Source organism: Crotalus tigris, unplaced genomic scaffold (genome assembly GCF_016545835.1).
Source record: "Crotalus tigris isolate CLP2741 ecotype Arizona unplaced genomic scaffold, ASM1654583v1 scf7180000020347.5012614909:4044961, whole genome shotgun sequence".
NCBI lineage: Eukaryota > Metazoa > Chordata > Lepidosauria > Squamata > Viperidae > Crotalus > Crotalus tigris.
Window position 1 is genome coordinate 1874804 of NW_024097978.1, and position 24748 is coordinate 1899551.

Consider the following 24748-nt stretch of genomic DNA (forward strand, 5'->3'; position numbering starts at 1 on the left):
ATTTTGCAGCTGCTCACAATCAGCTAGGAATCAGATCCTATTATGTTCTGAGCCATTAATGTAGCCATTTTAAAGGACTCAAAGTTCAACCTAGCCTCACTTTTTGGATCATCTTGAAATTTAATTTTCTTTTTATTACCTCTTTAAGACTGAAAAGTCTTCAGAACTTGCAAGCTTCGCAGGGTAACAAGAACTTTGAGAGAAGACATAGAAGAAAGTAGATGTTAGAACTCTATGTATGGGATTTAAAGATTGCTGGGAAGAAGAAAACTTTTTGCTTTGTAAATTAGTGGGTATAATGGGCGTATCTATGTTAGTACTTCTGCCATATAAATAAGGGTTTATTATTTCTGGTAATGTTTAATTTTTGCAAGGTTTAGTTGTTAATTGAAATTAGATTTTGATTATTGTAGAGAGGAATTGGGGATTAGGTTTTAAATAGAAATGGGGATATATATTCATACTGTTAGATGTTTGTTGTTTAACTTGTTAGCTATTCTTGTATTTCCTCTGCTTTGGCATTCAGTCAGGCATTGGCATTTACGCAGCTTATTTTGGACTATCCTATGTGCACTGTTAAAGCCATTTTCTTCAAAACAGTTCTGGTGGACATGATAAAGGTGATGCTTTTCAACAACTCTCTTATCTCATCATTCTCCTTGAATTGTCATGCTGCTTGCTGAATAGAGAGCCCTAGCATCTTCAGTGCAGATGAATGGATAGGATCACTGAAACATTTATAGTTGTCCTCAGCACTGCCAGCATGATGTAAGTCAGCAAACTTAACCTCTAAGCCAGTGCTGAAGCTGTGTTGGGGTTCTTCAGCCTGGCTACATTAATTCTTTTCAAAGCTTTGTGGTCATCTCTTGGGCCTGATATGGAACTTCATTTTGGAGACAATGAGCCTGAGATCTACCCAAAAGTCAGCAATATACATGGCCTTGGTCACTCTGATATCCTGTCTTTTTTTCTGACAATGATGTAGTCAACTAGACGCCAATGCTTAGAGTGGGAGTGCAACTAGGAGGTCTGGTTACAGGTAGTCAGGCAGAAAGTTATATTGGTACTGAGGAGGTCATGTGCTGCAATGTTGTTCAGTAAGAATAGACCGTTAGTGTTCCATTTGCCTACTCCATATCTCCCAATGACTTCCTGCCAGGCTGCAGAATCACATCCTACTCGTGTTAAAGTTGCCAAGCAAGATCAGCTTGTTGATTCTGCTCACTGCTGATAGCAGGGCATCTAATTCTTCATCGTATCCACCTTTCATCTCATAAGGGTTGGTCATTGTGGGGGCATAGGTACTGATCAGGGTGACTTGACTTTTATTCTGTAGCAGAAGCTGCAGTATCATGAGCCAGTTGTTCACACCCTTGGAGAAACTAATAGGTTTCCAAACAAGGTAATTCCTGATGGTAAATCCAATTCCAGCATTGCGACCATAATCACAATCACAAAAAATATATCCACCACCATAATCACATAATCACAATCACAAAAAATATATCCACCACCAATTTCAGTCAGCTGACCTTTATTGGCAAGACAAATCTCACTCAGGCCTGCAATGTCAATGTTGTATCTTACAAGTTCTTTGGCAATTAAAGCTGTTCTTCTCTCTGGTGCGTCAAGTTGGTTCAAAAGTGTGCACATGCTCCAAGTGCCGATAAGCAGCATCACCTTGCATTTTTGTGTTTTGACTGCCAAAGTGAGATCCTGCCAGCCATAGTAAACTGGCCAGGATGTAGTGAAGCAAGCAATGTTTAGGATACTTTTCTAGACACTTCCTCATACTGCAGGGATGATGAATGCATTCCTAGGCAGGGCTGCTCAGTCCCCTGGATAGATGCTATGTTCAAAAACTGGCCATTAGACCTGAGTTGCCAGATCTATGATCAGATCTATGATCACAGATCTATGATCACAGCTTCTAATGTATCCACACCTACTATTCTGTCATTCACCCATTGTCACCCATTTGATTTTTTAAAGAGTGATGACAACAATGGTGTTCAGACTGGCACATAATATGGATTAAAATGAGGGAGAGTTGTGCAGCATCAGCTTCATTCTCTCTTCTCAATTCCCATCTATGTGGCAAGATACAGTTGAGAACTGGAAATGGGATTAGGTATAATGGGTGACCAGAATATCTTCTATGCCTTATCCTATTCTTCATGTTCCACAATACTTGCAGAGACCACCTTCGTGACAAATAGTACTTCCAGTGGTCTCATCAGCATAATCTGGAGTTTGTCTTCACATGCTGGGATAGGCAGCTCTCCGTCTCACTGAGGGCTTAATCGGGTTTAACCAATTTATCAAAGCTGTTGCCAGAATGTTCAAAAGAGGAAATCAGCCAAGGAAGCGGTTGGACCAATGGACCAAAAAGGATGTTCAAGAAGTAAAACATAACAAATTGTTGCTCTCACTGAGAAAAGATACTGAGTTTATCAGGAAGTAGAGCAGAATAGCAGCACTAAAATAATGAGAAGTTATTCTATGATATCTTAAGGCAGGGTTCCTCAACCCTTAGTTTGTGGACAGGCACCAGTCCGCAGCATGCCAGAAACCGGTCCGTGCAAACAAGCGAAGCCCCATCTGCAGGATGCAGGCAGCACGCAAAACCATGCCCCCCCATCCACAAAAAAAACCTCTCTCCAAGGAACCAGCCCCTAGTGTCAAAAAGGTTGGGGACCTCTGTCTTAAGGAACTACACAGTGCCAAATCACCACTGCAATGCCCTTATCCAGCTACTGCACATTTACATCTGTAGTAATGTGTATGTTTCTATTTACCATATTTGAAAGATGTCTTCTGTGCTCAACAAAACATATTCAGTCCAAGCAAAGTGTTAGCTGCAGTCAACCTTGTTCAGAAACAAAGAGTGCTTCATAGCATGCATGATAAAATAAAATCACATTTCATACCTTCTGCTTGTTGGAATTTGTTAGTTTAGGAACATCTTAGCATCTCACAATTCTTAAAATGCTTACTCACCTTTCCATCTAAAATGCATAGATCTTCTTTCATTATCATCTGTGAACTGAAACAATGGCATAATGAACAGGACATTCCATTTATCCCCAATTCTGCTTCTTTATCATCATTTTTTTATATTACTACTACTACTACTACTACTACTACTACTACTACTATTATATACAGCAATGTGAAAATTCAGTTTACACTTCTTTAGCTGGTGTTGGCTTTCATTCGTATTGAATTCTTCCCCAGAACCTAGGATGTCATAATGTATCAACACAGTATAAGTATGCATCCACACACTGTAGTCTGTTGTAATTGATGTAATTGAAATGTTATCAATGCACAGATTTTTTAAGTATCATCCAAGGCTTTTGGGCATGGCACCCAGTAATAATAATAATAATAAGTGGACAAAAATACCAAATCTAGCCTAAACCTCTGACTGTGCAATGAACCGTAATAATTAACATCTTGAAAACCAGCATGCTATCTCTCCACTTTTTCAACCCAGGTTCTCTACAGACTACAACTGGCAGCTTCCCCAGCTGTCCTACCACTTTTAGACAGAAAGGCAAACAGTTAGACAGCTCTATTTATTACAGCTTCCCCACCCCAAAAGACTGATACTGAAGTATAAATTTCTTACTTTTCAATGACATCAGCAATAAACTGACTAGCTGCCTGAGCCTCTTCGCATGGAGGTCCAGGTCGAAATCTTGATGAACAAAGTGGAGGAAGATCTACATTGGGAACTAGATAAGAAGAGAAATAATCATGAATATTATTTTATTTTTATTTATTTTATTTTTAAAATTTATAAGCTGCCCCACTCCCGAAGGACTCTGGGCGGCTAACAATAAAAAAAACACATAAAACATAACATTATCTGCATGATAGTAATGTCATATTTAAAGAAAAAAGTGAATAAAGAAAGCTTACTGATATATCCTTTGTTACTGGAATCAACGGTGGGTGTTGCAAATTCCTGTACACAATGCATAATTTGGGAAAGGCAAAATATAAGAATTAGAAATTAGTTTAGAAATAATATTTCTGCAACCTGTAAAGTAAACACACATATTTTGCCTGAATCTTATTATTTATTAAAAGAAAATATTAACTGAATACATTACACAACTCAGTTTCTAAGGTTGAATGTGGCAGGAAGTTGGTGGTATGGTCAAAGCCTAAACCACTGGGGATAAGGGCTGAATTCCTATTTTGTTTTGTGCATGCTCACTCTTGCTTTCTCTCAAATCTTTCCTTTCTCATATACTACAGAGTGACTATTGAAACATAAATCTGTATCAAAGTAAAATATTTTATATCTGAAGAGTCAATTCTTGAAATACAGATAGCATATTATCCAGCAACACTGCAAAGTACAAACATGAGTAAACTGGTCAGTCTGCTACTTCATAGCTTCAGAATAAAGAATATTTCATATAATATTTAACAATATCAGAGTTTGGAATATCCCATTGTAAAAATTTCTACAGTTGCCATACTGATTAGTGCATCCTTATTTTAGAATAAAGAAGTTACTTTCTATTTGAATTGTTTCCTTTATTTTTTGTTTTATTTTCTTTTATTTTTCCCTATATTTTCCCCCTCAGTGTTTTCCTTACTAGTTCTTGCAATAGGCAGAGAATTAAGCTCCAAAGGAAGAAGGTTTTTTTCAAATACTTTAGAGACTAGGATTTCTTATTAGAGCTGAACAAGAGAATCTTTCGAAAAAGACACTTGCTTAACAACCAGGATCTGAATTTCCAATGCAGTCAAAGAGTAACTACACTGCTTAGAGATGGCAATCCCAGCAGTTTCTGTTACTATCATTAAGTGAAAATTGCAAGTCATTAAGCAAGAACCTCAAATAACTGACTTGTGACTTCCTGTCCACTTTCCAGAAGCAAAGTCAATGGGAAAGCCAACTGGAAGTTGCAAGTCCCAGATGGCTTGCACGCTGCAGGATGGGCAAGTACTATAAAGTGAGGTCATGGAGTTCCTGCCAGGAATGCCTGTGGGCTGATGAAGTACAAACATATTCTGGAGGACAAGATCCCTGGTATTTCATCTTCTGTAGTGGGCTCCTCAGGAGAAAAAGTGCTGGGAGCAACTTGCAACCTTTCCTGCTGGCTTCTCCATTGACTTGTTTGTGGGAAGCTGGCAAGAACAGTAACAAATGGTGATTATGTGACTGCAGGATGCTGCAAATGTTGTTGAAGGGAGATGGTTGCTGAGTATCTGGATTGTGATCATATGACTGAGGAGGTGATGCGATGGCTGGAACTTTGAGGGCTGGTCGTAAATATCACTCATTTAGCACCTGTGCAACTTTGAATGGGGGTTGAACTAGTGGTCAGTAATACAGGACAACCTGTATTAGCTTTAAAAATATATATCCATGAACCTACTGCTTTTATGCCGCATATCACTGTAGTATTCCCTAACTTCACAAGTGCAGAGCCATCTGCAGTTGTAATTGAACCTAAAGAAAGAAAGAAAAACATCATAAAATCTATTTAAGAAAATGTGTAAATGCTACAGTGAAGCATTCAAAATAAGAGCCAGTGGTTACATACAGATATCAGTTTTTCAGAATCATAATAATTTGGTGAGATTGAATTGTGTATTTTTTCCTAGACAGTTTTTTAAAATCTTGTCTTTCTAAACACAAGATGTCATAATAGCAATAGCAATAGCACTTAAGACTTATATAGTGCTTCACAGTGCTTTACAGCCCTCTCTAAGCAAAGTTTGCAAAGTCAGCATATTGCCCCCAACAATCTGGGTCCTCAATTTTACCCACCTCAGGATAGAACGCTAAGTCAATCTTGAGCCCGTGAGAATCAAACTGCCAAACTGCTGGCAGCTGGCAATCAGCACAAATAACCTGCAGTACTGCACTCTAACCACTGTACCACCACGGCTCTAAAATATAGATTGTGAGGATTTATAATCCAAATGCAGGCATCATTTTCTTTCTTTCTGAACTTAATATTTCATGCTATTATAATCCTAATTTGGGCACCGCTATTCAAATTAGTAGAAAAACAGATTAAAATAGAGGGGGAAAATCCTTAAAGAATTCAGAAGGCTTTGAGAAAATTATAGAAAAAAAGGGAGAACTGCAGAAGAATGGGAATGCATTGGTAAGATTCATAATTCGAACTGTTTCAAATCATAACATCACTTAAAATCAATTTCAATTTCAAACTAGGTTACCTATAAACTTGGAAGACTATTTGGAAGGGAAAATTAATATTTTATTAGCCCTATACATTATATATAACATTTATATAATAAGCCTATAAGAACTATCAAAACGTTAAGGCCTTAGTTCAGATACCTGTGAATTATATGGGGAGGTGCAGACAGAGTCCACAGGAGCCATGAAGAAACTTTTAGTTGTATATTGTTGCAATAAATCTACACTTCCCAAAGTTTCATCGCATTGTTTTCATTGTTTATTTGTGTTCATTTCAATGTTAGAATTTTTAGGGGAAATGTGCACATCAAGATTATACTAAAGGGACGTGCGATGCAAAAGATTAGGAACCCCTGCCTTACATTTACTCTTTATTTCAGCAGAAGAGCCAAGCTACTCCCATGGACAGGCATAAAAGTCTTAAATGCTTATACACAAACGCTCAAAGCATGGGAAACAAACAGGGCGAACCAGAAGCAATAGTACACAAGGGAAGGTATGACATAGTTGGCATCACAGAAACCTGGTGGGAGGAAACCCATGAATGGAATAGACTGATGGATGGATACAAATTGTTTAAAAGAAACAGGTCTACAAAAAGAGGAGGGGGAGTTGCAATATATGTAAGAGAACACTACATATCTGCAGAAATGCATATGATCAAAGATACAATCTCTCCAGAATGTATATGGGTCAATATAAAAGAAAAAAAAAGTGACATTGCCATAGGTGTATATTACAAGCCACCCAACCAACCAGAAGAAATAGACGAATTCTTTGCCAGCTAGTTAACAAATGCATGTAGGAAGCATACTACAGTAGTAATGGGAGACTTCAACTATCCAGATATCAGCTGGAAGACAAACTCTGCAGTGAGCGGGAGATCAAACAGATTCCTAACCAACCTAGCCGACAACTTTATCACCCAAAAGGTGGAGGAGGGAACTAGATGTAAAGCTATACTGGACTTAATCCTTACAAACAGAGAAGAAGTGATAGAGTGAATCAAAATTACCAGAACCTTGGGCAAAAGTGACCATGTCATACTGGAATTTAATATAATGCAAATACCAGCAATTGAAAACAATCTATCCAATGTCCTAAACTTCAAAAGAGCCGACTTTAACAAACTCAGAGAGATCCTAGGAAAGATCCCATGGATGAAAATCCTAAAGGGGAAACCCAAGAAGTGTGGGAAACCCTGAAAAATGTGATCACAAATACCACTGAGAAAGAAGAACAAGAAATCCAAGAAGAAACCAGCATGGCTGCACAAAGATCTCTCTGACAAACTGAAAGACAAAAAATGCAAAATACAAAATAGAAAGCGGCCCACATAACTAAAGCCGATTATCAGCAGGCAGCCAGAACATGCAAAGATGAAATCAGGAAAGCAAAGGATCAGAACGAACAAAGAAATCAACAAAAATCATGGACAATAAAAAAAGTTTCTTCCAACATATTAACAAGAAAAAAAATCAAGGAAACTGTAGGCCCACTAAAGAGAGAAGATGGCAAGGAAATTACAGACAACAGGGAGAAAGCAGAGCTACTTAACTCACTCTTTGCGTCAGTCTTCACACAAAAAGAAACTATAGCCCAACACACCAAAAAACCACTGCAAAAGAGATACTAGAAACAAAAATCAAAATAAGCAAGAAAATGGTAAGGGAACACCTATCCAACCTTGACGAATATAAATCACTGGGACCCAACACCCTACATCCAGAGTTCTGAAAGAACTGGCAGATGTTATCTCAGAACCATTGCACCACATCTTTCACAAATCCTGGAGCACCGGAGAAGTACCTGAGGACTGGAAAGGGGCTGATGTCCCCATCTTCAAGAAAGGGGAAAAAACAGACCCAGGAAATTACGATCAGCTTAACATCAATACCTGGGAAGATCCTAGAAAAGATCATCAAAAAAACAGATCTGCGAACAACTAGAAGCAAACAAAGTCATAACTAGTAGCCAGCATGGGTTAAAAACAGATCATGCTAAACCAATCTTATCTCATTCTTAGATAAAGTGACTAAACGCAGTGGATGTAGTATACTTAGATTTCAGTAAGGCATTTTACAAGGTAGATCGCAACCTACTCCTTAGTAAGCTAGGAAAAGGTGGAATAGACAACATCACCACCAGATGGATCTGTAGCTGGGTAGTCCTCAATGGCAGTACATCCACATGGAGAGAAGTAAGCAGTGGGATACCACAAGGCCCAGTGCTCTTCCACTGAAGCACTTGATCGCCGGTCCGGTAGATAGCTTAAGAGATTCCGCGGCTGTGATTGCTGGGGTTCTCTGTGGTGGTGGCCATCTGGCTTGTTCTGACTTCGGCCCGATTTCTGGAAAAGTTGGCTTCTTATAGCGAGCAAGTTCGATGTCTAGCTTTATTGCCACTCGGTATCACTCCTGTAGTTGATCAGGTACGCACCTAGTGATACAGGCCTGGGATAGATGGTCATCTAGCCCCTCTTTGAAGTGCTGCACCAAGGAGTGTTCCGGCCCCCTCTCCATTCGAGCTGCCACTCTCCAAAATTCTCGTACATATTCCAATGTGGGCCTGCTGGCTTGCTTCACCTTCTGAATGTATTTCTCAGCCTTGAGAGCTATGGATTCGTCCTTGAATCTGGTTCTAAAAGCTCGGATGCAGAGATGGAGGTTCCCTAGTTCAGGCGCTTGTTCAGTGTAAGGACCCACCCCACTTTGCATCTTAAGAAGACAGAACTCTTGGAATAATTCTTCCAACAAGCATCCTTTATTAAGAGAAAATGGTTGCAGGCGTTCTAGACAGGACTTGGGGTCCAAGCTCTCCCATTCAAGGTTTTAAGGGGTTCCCCAGTAGCCCCACCCAATCACCCCCTTCTTCCAGCGACAGTCTCAGGCATTACGCTCCCACCCCCTTTTCCTTAAGAACTGCCGGCTGGATGGAGACTTCAGAGAGAACTACATGAAAGGTAATAGCCCCATTCTTATGGTTAGTCCTTTTGGCGATATCCACATTCAGTCTCTTTGAAGTGTACTGAAGGAAGTGAGGGCCATAAAGCCCTTTGTTCACCCCCTTCCCTTCACCGTATGGCAGAATCCAGGGAAGGCAGAAATGGGGTTTTCTATAGTTGATAACTAGAGATGAAATATAATTGGATTCTGACATTCGTTGTATAAGTTATTCAGCCACTAAGCTGCCTCCCCCTCTAAATTGGCTGCGACAACATTGACCATGGCAGCGGGATCGGAGTAAAAATTGGCATTTCGGTTCATATGGGAACACACCTGATTGAGGAAGAAAATCAACTTTTCTGGGTCACCATCAAAAGTGGCCTTAAGAGGTGGCGCCATTACGGGTTGCTGTCTGCCTAATTGCTGTTGTCCCCCCAGTTGCGGTTGTACGCCCAACTGCTGCTAGGCCCCCAGAGGCTGCTGTGTGCCTAGTGGTTGCTCTCTGTCCAACAGATTGCGCAGTCACCCCAGCTGTTGAACCAAGTCACGTTGTACCCTCACGTTCAGGTCTGCTCCTCGCATAGGCCCTGGGCTCGAGTGATGATGGTGGTGGTAATCGGGGCTGCATGATGACCGCCTGTAGTAACGGTCAGAACTCTCAAGATACCGGTAGTGATCAGGGCTCTGACAGTATTGCTGACGGTCTCGGCTTCGGTAGCGTGGGCGTCTCTTGGGGTTGTTGTCACAATCCCGCCATCTGGAGCTTTTCTGGCGGTGATGCTTGTCAGGAGACTGTGAGGAACGACGCTGATCAGGGCTTCTCCAATAGCCAAGGCGGTCATGTTGCGAGTGGTGTTCTGGACTCGACGCTTGATGATGGCCCAGACTGTCACCCCAGGATAGACGGTCAGGGCTCTTCCTTCCCACTGGGCTTGAGGTCAATGCTGATGGCTCTGAGCATGGAGTTGCTTCCCGAGCTCCATCACTGGAGCTAAGGCTTCTTCTGGGCATAGATTGGTGCTGACCTCATTGGTCATCATGCTCAGGGTGACCTGTCCCTTGCTTCCCACCTCTAGCCCATCGAATTTCTCCACCAACTTCTCCACCGATTGGCTACGGACTGCAAACAGATACCTCCACTCATCCAAATCTTCCACCACCGGCAACCTTTTTGTTCTTTTCCATTCGGGGGAGCATGATTCCTGTAAGGCATTCACTTGCAACTCTGACTCAGCCACTCTTGAAGAACTCTTCTTTGATTGGGCTGCCTTGGGATGCTTAGGGTCTTCACTGGCCAGGATCCATTCCAAGGACAATAGCTCCCGCATTTTGGGTCTTGCTCCCACTGCCAGAAGTTCCAAACTCACTTTCTCCAATGATGCAAGGGCTTGCGCTCCCTCCGCTAAGGCAGTTACTGTGGTCTGGGTGCTGGCTGTGGGTGCATCTTTTTTCTCCATACTGAGATCTTCCCTGAATTTTTGTCAACCTCCCCTCTGATTTGAGACAGTGACTGGAGCTCAGGACCCCAAGGATGTTACAGTAGAATAGATTCATGGGTTAATGTCATGGTTCCAACAGATGAAACGAGTAAAAGAACTTCAAGGCAAGATTTCTTCCTTAAAGAACATTTTATTAGGAAATAAAGTATCAGCACTTACATAGTTGAACCCAAGAATAAGATTCCCTCCTCCCAGATACAAAGTAACAAATTGAAATTCCCACCCCACAAGAGCTATCATAAATCACATTCCCCAATTAGCACAAAATGCGGGCTTTTCTCTCCAGCCTCTCAGCCCGCCAAAAGCTTATCAGAACACGTCCTTTAGTTCCCACACTTCTACAGTTATGGCTAGCTAAACCTTCAGGCATTTACCCCTTCCCCCCTCCTCTATCCGAACTGCAAAAGAATAGAAAGGCACATTAAAAGCAAGAGAAAAAATGGCTGCTGGTTTTTCAGTTGTCAGAGCGACGACGTCCACTGCCACAGCGTTGACAAACACTTTATAAAACCCTAGTAAGACCACATCTGGAATTCTGCAGCCAATATTAGGTCACCATATCACAAAAAAGCTGTTGAGAATTTGGAAAAAATTCAGAGAAGAGCAACTAAGATGATTAAAGACCTGGAGACTAAAACATATGAAGAACGGCTACAGGACTTGGGTTAGGCTAGTCTAAAGAAAAGAAGAAATAGGGGAGACATGATAGCAGTGTTCCAGTATCTGAGGGGCTCCTACAAGGCAGAGGGGGCCAGGTTGTTCACCAAAGCACCAGCGGGAAGGACAAGAAACAATGGTTGGAAATTGATCAAAGAGAGAAGCAACCTGGAATTAAGGAGAAACTTCCTGATAGTGACAATCAACTAGTGGAACAGCTTACCCCCAGAAATCATGGGCACTCCATCACTGGAGATTTTTAAGAAGAGACTAGACATTCACCTGTCTGAGATGGTATAGGATCTCCTGCTTGAGCAGGGGGCTGGACTAGAAGATCACATTCCATTCTATTTAGTTAAACCAACTAAAGGTATTTTGACTAACTGAAAAGGTATCTCAATGTAAGTGGGGTATACATCTAAGCAGTACCATAATAGATTATTTTTATTCTGCCCAGAAAAGGATATGTCTCTAAGCCTGAAAAGGCAATCTGCAACCCCCTATGGTCTTCTAACTCAGGGGTCCCCAACCTCCAGGCCTCAGCCGACTACTGGGCCGTGAGCCATACGGAACCAGGCTGTTCACGCATGCATCTCCACTTGCGCAAACATGTGTGCGTACTCAGTTTGCATAAATGGAGCTGCACATACATGCAACCATTTTTCCATCCCCTCCCCCCCTCACCGGTCAGCGAAGCCAGAAAGGTTGGGGAACTTGGTTCTAGCTAATTTTTTTTACAATGGTTTCATTTCACCAGTAGAAAATGAAAACAAAGACAGTGCAATTACAATCCTACAATGTTGCACTGTGATGGTTCAAGCTTAGCTCATTTTTGCTGTTTCTCATCATACCCACTGTGAATGTACAGCACAGTAAAACATTTTACCACTGCTGCTGCAAGATAGTGATTCTAAAAGCAAGCTTTTTTCCTCCATTTTTTTTCTTGTGAGCAATTCAAGCAGATTTGTTTTTATTAAAATGTATGTCCATACAATTGGATATATAACAAGAGCTGAATCAGATATCTACTTACTAAAAGTAGGTAGAAGCTGACTTCTCTGCACACTGTTCTCATCAGTCTTTAAATGCTTCTGAAAGATTGGCAAACCTGCTGAGCAGGGTGCTAGCCCTCCATAAGAGATCAAATGATAGCCTTTCAATTTATCTATAATCCTGCAGTCTTATGCCCTATATAATGATGCTTCATCTAAATCCTATTTAAAAAAGGCTAACATGCCAAATAGTTTACATTTTATCATTATCGCACATATCATGGCAAATTTTACTGTCTTTGTTGGAAAAAGTACATGAAGCTTTAGCAGCAATGAATGCTTAGGGACATTCTGCTATAGAATTAATTGGTACAATCCAGAATCCACTGTTCTGTCAAGAGAAATTTCAATGCTCACAAATGAAGTGCTAGAAATTACTAAAACTTCATGTACATTTTCCAACAAAGCAGTGAATGATGCTTAGTATACTAGCATGATATAAAACACTACTGTAGGTGTTATTTGTTTAATGAGAATCCTTGTATTGATTAATAAGATTTATATGAAGCTCTAATCACATTCAGAGAGTACAATACAATAGGATTACAAATAGTTCTATAAGATTCACAAAATTTCTCTCACCACTGCAGAAAATGGAAGAGGAATAGTATGTTCATGGAATATCAATAAAAGACATATTTTATGAGTGGAACATAAAATGTATCTAACTAACTTTCCATGAACAGCTCATTCCATCACTGACCACACAATTCAGCAAGATATTTAGCATTCTAGGAATCTTTTTGGGGACTGGCAAGGAGAAGATGATGTGGGACGTGCCAATTTCTGTTTACATTCTTCTGCTAGCTAGCAGATAAAAACACACTCAGATGTATTGACTTTCAAATTATATACATTAGTAATCTGTTGTAAATATGGGAAAATTAGTTAAACCAGATATTGTGATTAATATGAATCATTTCAACATATGACCATAGTGATTAGTCTTGTCTCTTTCATATCCTTGCTTAATCAGAATACGTTCTCTATGCTATTCTTTCCATTATTTCTCAAAACAAATTTCCAACTACATACTGAAGACTAGAGTATCTCACAATTAATTTGGAATACTATAAGCAAGGATAGTTGTTCAATAGTAAAGCATTTACCTATGTTGATAGTTGTGGTCCTAAATTCACCAAGGTCCCTTCCGTCAGGCCGACAATTTTCTTTCTATAAGGATTACCCAATCAGGCATACATAATTAATCTTATTAGATTACAGTATATGAATTTGAGTTTTAAAAAATCAGCATTTGATAAGCAAACTGGTATGATATGAATGATCTAAAAACAAAGGTATAATTATTTGGACTCAAATACAAATATATACAGATTTAAATAGACCTGCTAAATAAGTCAGTCACTGATAACCAAAAATTGAATCTTCAATGCTAAACTTTTGACAGGAAAAATTTTTTGTGTTTATTGAGGACAATTATGAAAATACCCATTTAAAGACTGTGGGGACTGGGAAAATCCTGAATACATCTTGCTTTATTTTGTTCATATCAGATCCTATTCTTCCTCCATGATCCACCCACTTTATAATGATGAGAAAATCCATAATATTCAGTGGTGTGAATCTTGTCTTCAGAGATTCATTTTTTAAATGATAACGATTCTATTTAAACAAACAACAATATGCTATGTTGTGTCTTATTGACACAATTAACACAAATTCCTAGGATAATGAGGCCTGTTAAGGGGATTAATTCAGACAGATATTCCAATCAATGGGTTGATAATAAAGCTGAATCTGAGGAGCACTTTCTCTATAAAATACACACTTCAGCTGCTACCATCAGAATCTGCTTTTATGAAAATGACTTAAAATTCTCTGCAGATCTCAGAAAAGAAGTTTTCAACATTCACAATGGGACTATGAAACTATTGTTAAAAATATCAGCTTTCATCAATTCCCTATCAGGAAAACATAAAAATGTAACAACATTTTCCAGGAATGGTCATCCAACAAAAATCACTCCAAGAACAAGTTATACATATAATATCTGAAAGATTGCAGGGAATCACAGCATAATAGCAAGGAATTGGCAGTTGTTTTTTTGAATTGTCCAATGACAATGTTACACTATCTAACATAAGAAAAACAAGAGTAACTGTCCATAGGGACTACCATAGATATCACTGTTTTCTAGAACAGGGGTCCCCAACTTCCGGTCCATAGACTGGCACCAGGCCGCGGCATACCAGAAACCGGGCTCCGCAAACAAGCAAACTCCATCCTTGGGATGCAGGCAGCATGCGAAACCATGCTCCCTTCGGCCATGGAAAAACCTCTCTCCATGGAACCAGTCCCTGGTGCCCAAAAGGTTGGAGACTGCTGTTCTAGAAGGACAGCTCTTCTCTCAAGTTTTTACTAGACCATCTGGATGATCTAACAGGCTATTGGAACAATGTCTGTGGACATATCAGATCAAAATTATTATTATTATTATTTTTGCATTAATGAGAAACATATTAGGAGAGAATAAAATAAAGAAACCCTTCTCAACTATGAAACATGGTAGGAATGTCATTTTATTTTATTTTTAAATTTTTGTTGCTGGGGCTGCTAAGTCATAATGTATACAGATAGTCCTTGAATTATAACCATTTGTTTAGTGACTGTTCGAAAGTACAATGGCACTGAAAAAAGTGACATGACTGTTTTTCGCATTTACAACCATTGCAGCATCTTAACAACTGTAATGATTAACAACAACTGTGGCAATAAAAGTCGTAAAATGGGGCAAAACTCACTTAACAACTGTCTCACTTAGCAACAGAAATTTTGGCTCAATCGTGATCATACATCGAGGACTACTATATCATTATAATGTTATTTGCAGATACAATATAGGTAGTCCTCAACTTATGATTACAATTGAGCCCAACATTTCTATTGTAAAGTGAGACATTTGTTAAGTGAATTTTGCCCCATTTTTCTTGTCACAGTTGTTAAGTCAATCACTGCAGTTGTTAAATTAGGAACATGGTTTTTAAGTGAATCTCGCTTCCCCATTGACAATGTTTGTCAGAAGGTTGCAAAAGGTGATCACATAACTCCGGCACACTGCAACAGTCATAAATATGATTCAGTTGCCAAGCATCTGAATTTTGATCACATGATCATGGGGTCATAAATGTGAAAACGTGTCATAAGTCACTTTTTTCAGTGCCGTTGTAATGTCAAATGGTCACTAAATGAACTGTCGTAAGTCGAGGACTACTTATATAGGATTTTTAGTCTATCTTTTCTACATTTGGAGAATTGGGAAGATTTTGATAAGTGTTTCAAGTTTTTTTATTATTTTCCTCCAAAATTAGCAGGAAATTAAGACTTAGGAATTTGCCAGTGAATTTCAGCAGCACAAACATGGAGCTCTTCAAGGCTGCAGAAATATGTGGAGAACACTGAAGCCATAGACTCCCAAGGAAAGGCTGTTAAAACTGCTAATGCTTTCTAATATCCAAACTGACAAGGATGTTCCTTGGCCATGTGCACATAGGCAATATGGGAGCCAAAAGTATAAATAAAATAAGATAAACTATTTTATTTATTAAAAAATATAAACTACCCAATAACTGCAGCTCTCTGGACAGTTACTATAAAATATTTGCTTAAGGTCCAGGTAGGTACCCATATTTCTCCGAAAATAAGACCGGGTCTTATATTTTTGGGGGGGAACAAAAGACTGTTAGAGCTTATTTTGGGGGGAGGTCTTAATTTGTGGCCACCCACTCACTCCATCCCACTGTCTGCTTGCCCGCGGCCACAACTGCTTACAGGGCTTCCCAGAGCAGATGCTCGGGAGGCGAGGGCAGTGCCAGCACAATGTGCCTTCAGGCAAGGAGAGTGGCACGGATAGGTGGAGGAAGCCGAAGGACCGGGGCGCAAGCCTCCCCTGCCACCTATCTCCGGCTGTCATACCTTTTCTTTTGCAAACAGATGAAGCTTTCAGTCTCCATCAGTTCTCTGTCCAGGCAAAAAGTGTTTGAGTGTCTATGGGGCTCTTGGAAATAGCGAATCATTTTATTTTCATTAAAATCCTGGGTAGCGGGCAAAGATCGAGCTTGGGTGGCCACAACAGGACAGGCGACAAGCGGAGCGCTCTGCCGCCACTGCCACTTACCCCTTGGAGTTGCAAGCATAAGGCAGCACCCATCTCCTTTAAGTCCACTGAGGCTCCGATCTGGGTGCTTAGGTTTAAATAGCGTGCAGCTAGCACTGGAGGGGATTTCGCTGTTGCTGCTGTTGCTGGGCCCTGCCCTGCCACTGCCTCCCAAGCTCCAACTTCGCCCGCTGCCCAGCCAGCAGACACACCGAGACAGTTGCAAGAAGGCCAGGGCTCATTTGTTCGCCTGCTGGGTAGGACCTGCCTCAGTGCCTGGACTAGGAACAGACGGTGCTTGGAGGGGGGCAGTCTGCAAAGGGGGGGAGCAAAGAAGGGATCTGATGTTGCTGCTGTTACTGGCACTGTGGGGAGGGGGCACAGAGGAGACCCTCGGGGACTTTGCAGGAAAATGAGCACCTGCCTGGCCCAGGGGTGCAGAAGGCGCAGGTTGCAGAAACCAGGGTGCTGCACTGGAGAGCTGGGGGTGTCTGGGGAGCCCCTTCTTCCCTGGGCCTCTCCTGATGATGGGTTTGCTTGGGGCAGCCGGGAGTGAACTTCAAAGCAGCACAGAGGAGAGCCGTTGCCACCACCACAAGGTGAGGCAGGGCAGGAGCCCGCATGGCCAGCTGCCCACTCTGTACTACAAGGTGAGGTAAGGCAGGTGGCAGGGCGTGGGTGGCCTGGCTGTGGGGGTCCGGGGCACGTGAGGCAGCTTCACTCCGCCACCTGCCTCGCCTCGTGGCGGCACCAGTGCGACGTGTGATCTCCTGCCCCATTGCGGCAGCAAGCAACCATATGGTGGGACAGAGTGGACAGGCTCTTAACTGGGGCTTATTTTAGGGGTAGGGTTTATATTAGGTGCGCATGTAAAAATCAGGCTAGGGCTTATTTTCAGGATAGGGCTTATTTTCAGGGAAGCATGATACATTATAGGAGAATGTAATTTTTCAGATAACCTGGTCTTAAGCCATTGAAAGTCAAAGCCAGGAGAAGGAAATGGGCTAGGAGTCAGTATAGATGGTGAAGAACTGACATAATTTTTATCATCTAGCCCTAGTGAGTAGCCTAGTTACTCTACTTTGAACTAAGTACATTTCTGAATCACAATAATCTAATGGGAAGTTACAGTTCATGAATAAGTGTTCCAAAGCTGCCTCTGCAGAGAGATGGTTGCAGTTGATAAATCAGCCACAGCTATTAAAAGATACTCTATGGTACCAGGGCCACTTTAGTGACAGTGTGGATCTGGCAGTATCTCTACAATGTGAACTTGTTCCACTGAAATCTTGTAATAGATATTTTTAATGCAATCTGCTTTTATGGAGCAAGAGATGAAAGCCTCCAGATATGGCTATCTTCATACAAGAAGTAGATTTCAAAAACATATTTAATATATACAAATATATACACTTTGTACTTACTAAGAATCTTCTGTAATATTCCAAAGGTTCTACAGTTCTAAAATAAATAGAAATTTAAATATTTTAGAAATAGACAAATCAAGTTGAATGTTTTAGGATAAAAATTACATTCCCAACTGGATAGCAATTTTGAATTTCCAAAGCAGCAGAAACTGTTTGTGGGGATGCCATCTGATTATGATTTGTAGGATTAATAGCAATTACTGCATTCCAAAGGAAGCAAATAAGATGTTTGTGGCTATTAGGCTAACTATTATCTCAACCTTTGTCCGCTGAGGCCATTAAAATCTAGTACAACTGGGTGGGTCATATAACTTCTTTATATGAGCAAATTATACCATTCCAGACAAATGGCTGTCCAGTGTCTGCTGGAAAACTTCCAGTAATGGAGCACCCACAACTTCTGAAGATAAGCCATTCCACTATCCGGAAATTTCACCGTAGTTCTCTTTAATAAGCTTCCACCTATTTGGCAGCTGCAGCACACTGCTAGCTCATATTTAAGTGGTTGTCCACTAGGACACCTAGATCCCTCTCATAGTTATTACTATTGGGCCTGGTACTGCCTTTTCTACATCTGTGTTTTTTCTTGCCTAGCATAGGATTTTACTTTTCTTACCACTGAACTGCATATTGTTGGATAGGGCCCAGTTAAGCCTGTCAAGGTCATTTTGAATCTTAAGTCTATTGCAAATCAGGACTGTTTCCAAAGGAGGCAGAGGAGGAGAGGTCCCGGGGCTTATGGAGCGAAGGAACTGGATGAGGCTGTCGGCAGGCCCAGAGGAAGAGAGAGAGGCTTTTGGAGGAGTTGGTGATGGTGGTAGTGTGCTCCAGAGGCGAAAAGAAGCAAGGCCTCTTTAAGGAAAAGGTGGAAAAGTCAGGATCAGAAAAAGGAAAGGAGGCGAGGTTGTCATGCAGGAATACAAGCTAATTTGAGGGCTAATCCACATGGAGCTCCGTTTCCATCTGTCCTGTTTGCCATCGTTCGCTCCCTAGAGATTAAAATGATCAATCTGAAACTTGAGCTGGCCACGAACAAGGAGTGTATATCGGAGGTGGTGGCCCTTTGAGAGCTGTATGCAATGAAATTTCATTTTGATGTATGCCGATTGGTGTACATTCAAAGTGACAATGAAGTTGTTGTTGTTGTTATCTCTGTTACACACATAGCTTCTAGATGCAAAGCAGGCATTCTTATAAACAAGGGAAGACATAAATGTTTTATAATTGCAATTATCCAGTTTGAGTAACAGTTCACTTTGTAAATAAGGCTATATACCGTTAATTAGCAGCATGTGACCGGGTGGGCCTATCAACTGGGCTCATTTTGGAAGGATGTGGTGTGATGCACAGGATAGGGTATAAAAACCTATGCAAAAAATGATTCAAGTGTGTACTCTGGGATTTGCCATTACCAAGAGTTCCACCAGCTTTTGCAAAAGCTTTAATAAAACTTGTTTTGTTTTCCAACACTCCTGGAGCTGAATTTTTATTCCTCACACAATGACTTAGATTCTCTGAGCAGGGCAGGGTACCACAGGGTTCCGTTTTTTTCCCCTCCCTAGCTATTGGAGTTTGAACTGGGGGAAATTTAAAGATTGGAAACATAGCATCATCAATGTTCTAACAATTATTATTGTTAGAAAACATGACCACCAAATCAGAAAGATTCAAGGCAAAAGTAACCGAAAGTAAGGCCTCCTAAAAGGTGTCACCCCTGGACCCCTCTTGTTAGGGGAAATTCATCTAGCTTTCAAAAATGTTTTATTTTAGAAAAATTAAAGCATGTACCTATTCACCTGTGAAGTAACAAGTTTTTCAACACTAGTCTTTAAGATTACTGTTATATTGCTTTATTATATGAATATTACCTTAATTTTTGTATAGTATATATTTTGACCCTGGAGGAAATATGAGCATTGAAATAACTGAAAAATGAGAACAAAAATTATTTTCAATTGCCCCAAGAATGGTTAGACTCAGTGAAACAGGAAAACACAGGCACAAGTTTTGGTTAAGGATCAGGGGACATTCTTAAACAGCACCCTCTAAAAAAAAGGCAATTTAATTAAGCCAATTTCTTATTCTTTTTCACTACTGCAGGAATGCATAAATTCTGCCAGTTTAAATGTGTCCTAAACTTAGTGAATACAGCAGGCTGAGGGTATAATTCAAAAATACGCATTCGCACAAAGATGAAACTGTCAGTAGAGGGCAATAACAATTCAATAGTTTCTGCAGATCGTTTCCTGGTGAAGAAAACTACACCTTTCTCCCCTTTTAACAGAGTCAGGAAGAGATTAAGGAAGTAAGATAAACCATATAGGCAAAAATAGTTGGGTCTGAGAAAGGAAGAAAAGCTATAAAAATATATAGGAAATGGCTAGCCAGGAAGGTTGAATGGAGAATAGGAAAATAAGCTGAATAAGATAAGAAGAGAGGCACACTGAATTGAAAAGCAGGAAAAGAACTTATTGTTTAAAATGGGGACATAAATATCTACTGAGTTTAAAATAACCATTTATATGTTTATTTTTTCTTATTCTTATTGTATATGTGAATATGATTTAGTATGTTATCAGGAAATGTGTATAGGCGGACGGAAAGAGTGTAACCTCATACTACCTCAGCCAATGGGGAAAGAGGAGGGCTGTAGCGGCCAGTGATAGGGATGAATAAAAGAAGGAATTATTTTGGGTTAAAAATTTGAAGAGAACCAAGCTTAGAAAGCTTCTCTTCCGCTTATTGCAATAAACAAAACAAAAGGCCTTTACTGTGTCTTGGCTGGTTATTGGTCAGGCGAGCTTGCCTCTGGTCACGAAGGAAAGTAGCCAGGAGCACATAACAGCCTCATTATAATGCGTTCAAATTTGATAGAACTTTAAGCAAGACTAGAATTTCCTGAAACGGAAAATATCTGATCGCGAGCGCGGGCGCCCAAGGCCCTCCGGAACGAGGAGTGGTTTAGGCACGAGGGGAAACACTCGGCGCTTCCCGATCGGCGGGAAACAAATATTTACCTGAACGCGGCCGTTATGGTCGCCGTCATCGTCACTTCACTGGTTTCTTCGTTTAGCAACTGAGAGAGACTGAAAACAATCCAGTTGCGGAAGGCGCTACTAAATCGAGTCTGCGATATAACTAAAACTAGGAAAAGGTGATATTGGCACGTTGTCGGCAGTTTCGGCAAAAACCAAAGAGAGCGGTCTCGCAGTCTCCCAAATATTACTGGTAGCTAGAGATTAAAAAAAATAGTTCGCCTAATTTTCTGAATTCAATATTACGAGAGTCTTAGTTTTCCTTATACACATTAGTAAAGAAATACAGGATTTCTCCATAGTTATGGGTAATACTAAAATTAATTTAATAATACTTGGATGGAGAATGATCTCTTGGATGAAAAGCTACTTCCGTGATTGTTGCTAAGATTATTATGCAAAGGAGCCGTAATGTCAAATCACGAATCGATTCGAAGGAAACGTAGTTTGTCTACAGGTAGATCGTCAGTATAAACCGGTCTTCTTTCACATTAGCGATATTCTAGTTCTTAAACAGTTTAAAAATGCCCTGCCACTGCAAATAAAACCGCTACTTATTAAAGTTATTGGCCTTTTACAGGCCAGACTTAAGGTAGTCTGAAAATAGGTGCACAATTAATTTTGTACCTTAGAAAAAGAACCGACGATGAGCTTCAGAATACAAAAGTGTATACAAAACAGCTTCTCCAATACAAAACTGTTCAAAGATTGCTGCCAAATATTTTCATTGCCGTATCAGTACCCACTCAGACTAACTTCAATGCATAGAACATAGAATAACAGAGTTGGAAGGGACCCTGGAGGTCTTCTAGTCCAACTCCCTGCTCAAGCAGGAGACCCTATACCATTTCAGACGAGTAAGTGGCTGTCCAGTGTCTTCTTAAAAGCCTCCAATTTACGGAGCACCCACGACTTTTGCAGGCAAGCTACGCTCGCATGACTCCGGAGGTTTAGGCTCTCTTTTACTATGGCCATATTTATAATAACCCCCTGTGTTTTTCACATGATATGAATGTGTTTACCTCCGTGAACTTCAAAAAAAATATTTTAGTTGCTGTCTTCCTAAATGTCTAATCATCTGAACCAATAGGTTGCTCCACACACCGGAAGCTCAGCCTTTCTCGTCCTCGTCATTGTTTCCTTCCGCTTTCGTGTCTCTTTCGATGAATCGCTCCGAATGCTGGCTGACTGAGTGCGCCTAAGCGAAAAAGCGAAGTGCTAAAGTAGCTGATGATGGAACTGGGGTTGCTGATCGAAGGGATCGTGATATTAGCGACTGCAGGGCTGGCTCTGGTGAGAAGGGATCAGGACTGGCCCTAAAGCATTGCGGGGGCCAAGAGAATGAAGGCAGAATGGCAAACTCTTCCTCCTAGTGGGCTCTGCTTTTTTACAATCTCGGCCCCCAGACTTTTTTGTTCTGTCATTTTCCTGACATTTCAGGAAAATTTGGCGTAGGGGTTTCATTAGATCCGAGGTTCAATTTTATATCAGCAAATTTAACAAAAATGCCTCAGAATGCATGCAATGAGTCCTTCCTAGATTGCGGAATAAGCAGTTCTCCGTCTCATTCCTCACAAGCTTCAGGCGGTTTATAAATATAAAAATAAAATTGCATTGTAAAACTTGAATAATATCAGACGATAAGAGAAATGTGTGAATATGTAAATGCATATGCCTCTGACTACAATTAAATTGAGACATTCGGGTTGAATGGGTGTGAGTGCGGGTTTCCACGTTTAGTTGTGCACCTTTTCTGAGATTTTGCAGTTCAAGTCATATGAATAATTTCACTGAAATTATTTTAATCACTTCTGTTTTTTTTAAAACGGTGTCTTTCTGGTGCATACTGCCCTTTGAGATGTTCTTACTAATCACAGAAGGCTGGGCTGCTGACTTGGCTAGTTTTTACTCAGAAATTAGAAGTATTTTTTTTAAAGGAATAGATCTCAATATTTCCTAAATTAGAAACTAAAACCCAGTTTAGAGGTGGGAGTACCTTTTGTTTAAATGCTAATGTGTTTATACATCAATACCAATCATGCAAAGTGCAGAAAAAAAATATACCAAACAAAATTAAAAGCATGGGACAAAAAAAAAATAAATATGGCTTAATCTAATTCATATCAACACTATTCAATATTCTTATGTGTTCATTTATCTTTACAAATGATCCTGTCATATTTTTGCAATTTATATATTGCCTTTTGTTCTTTTAAACTCTCATCTCTCTTTTTTAGGAGTTTATCAGCATCATAATTCATCTTCCTCTCAATCCACATATTCTCTTTATGTTTGTTTTATGCTTCCGTCTTCATTTATTTTCTCTATACAAAATACTCAGGGTATCACTTTTAGTCCTGGTTACTTTTTTGTCATAACTATTTACTAAGCCATAACATGTAATTATCATCAACCTGTGAATTCCTACTTTCATATGCTCTCACAACAGTTTAAATAACATCAATTCCTAATTTCTCATGTATATTTTCATTCAGAAAGGATTCACATCCTTTTTCTCAACATACAATATATTCCTCTATGTCTTCATTTCATCTATTACACATGAATGTTTAATACTATAATTTATTCTATGTTTACATTTTAGTTAGTGCAGATTCTCCCCCAATGCACACAATCTTGGAGATTGAGATCAAATTTATTTCTTTTTCTTAATTTTATTTACCTGTTCTCTATTCACCTTAAAAACTTTAACATGTTTTAACCTTACAAGAATGGTATTGCGTTATTATTATATTACAGCATATCCGCTACCACTCCTCTTTTATTTCCTTCCCAGATTGCTGTCATTGCACATATAACTGCAAGACAGTCTCCCAGTATTTATGAACATGAAGATGAGAACTTGTTTCTGAATGATAAAAAATCTGTGCCTAGCCTTCATGACCCTGCAACATATGAACTTTCTGTAGTTGTACCTTCATATAATGAAGAAGAACGATGTAAGAATAAATATTTATATATATTTTGCTTTATAAATTATTTTATCCTCAGTGTAGTTTAAATGAAAGAAGATCTGCAGTTTTGATTTTTTTCCACATCTTCTTACAGTACCATCAATGATGAATGAAGCACTAGATTATCTAGAGATGAGACAGGTACCTATTGCAATACTTCCATAACATTTTTGAAAGTAGCATCTTCTGATAGTAAAAAAAAAATAAAACCCTGTGAAATGAAAAATGGTTCTTTTTATTTTTATAGAAGCAAGATCCTTCATTCACATACGAGATCATAGTAGTTGATGATGGCAGCACAGATAAAACCACAAAGGTAGGAGATAAAGGACTCTTTTACAAACTTCAGATACTTGGTCAACAGTGCAGGTGGTCGTCATGCTTATGACCAGTCATTTAGTGACAGATCAAATTTGTGATGGTCCTAAATAAGATGGGGTTACAATGAATCTTTGGAGTTTCGTCTGTTGCAGCATTAAATGACCTGCATAGCCCTCACTTAATGACTGCAACTGAGATTGCCAAAATTGTTGTTGCTAAGCAATGAAGTCACATGACATTTTGTTTTATTATTGCATTGTATAGCAACATTGCATTGTATTGTTAATGTTTAAAATCACAATGCCAGAAACAATACATGCATCAGAAACAATATCAGAAAGGCCATAAAAAGTAATTTTATCTATTCCATATCTGTTATTATTGCTGATGTTGTTATTTTGAGGGTCTGACTCCAAGCTATTTACAGTGTTTATTATTTAGCCAGTGATTGCTTCCTCTTGCAAGCTGCTATTTATATTCAGTGATAGAGAACTGAAAATCTTTCTCTTCAGTGCAAACTCAACTGA

The 24748-nt window shown here is 39.8% G+C and overlaps 2 protein-coding genes across 4 annotated transcripts in view; one reads left to right on the plus strand and one right to left on the minus strand.

Annotated features, from left to right (window-relative positions):
- EXOSC8 (exosome component 8) overlaps window positions 1–21982 on the minus strand; it is a 46385-nt gene extending 24403 nt beyond the window's left edge. Inside the window, exons 1-8 of one of the 2 annotated variants that reach the window (XM_039366577.1) lie at window positions 21948–21982; window positions 20908–21122; window positions 17888–17924; window positions 13459–13522; window positions 5403–5476; window positions 3928–3973; window positions 3635–3740; window positions 3001–3046 (exon numbers count right to left, since the gene is read on the minus strand). In XM_039366577.1, coding sequence (XP_039222511.1) covers window positions 3001–3046; window positions 3635–3740; window positions 3928–3973; window positions 5403–5476; window positions 13459–13522; window positions 17888–17924; window positions 20908–20936 — 402 coding nt within the window. In that variant the 5' untranslated portion in view covers window positions 20937–21122; window positions 21948–21982. The other variant, XM_039366576.1, reaches the window with a different exon arrangement.
- A 77-nt stretch (window positions 21983–22059) lies between these two features.
- ALG5 (ALG5 dolichyl-phosphate beta-glucosyltransferase) overlaps window positions 22060–24748 on the plus strand; it is a 33532-nt gene continuing 30843 nt past the window's right edge. For both annotated transcript variants that reach the window (XM_039366574.1, XM_039366575.1), the window contains exons 1-4: window positions 22060–22218; window positions 23723–23885; window positions 23995–24041; window positions 24148–24216. In XM_039366574.1, coding sequence (XP_039222508.1) covers window positions 22156–22218; window positions 23723–23885; window positions 23995–24041; window positions 24148–24216 — 342 coding nt within the window. In that variant the 5' untranslated portion in view covers window positions 22060–22155. The remainder of the gene's footprint in view (window positions 22219–23722; window positions 23886–23994; window positions 24042–24147; window positions 24217–24748) is intronic.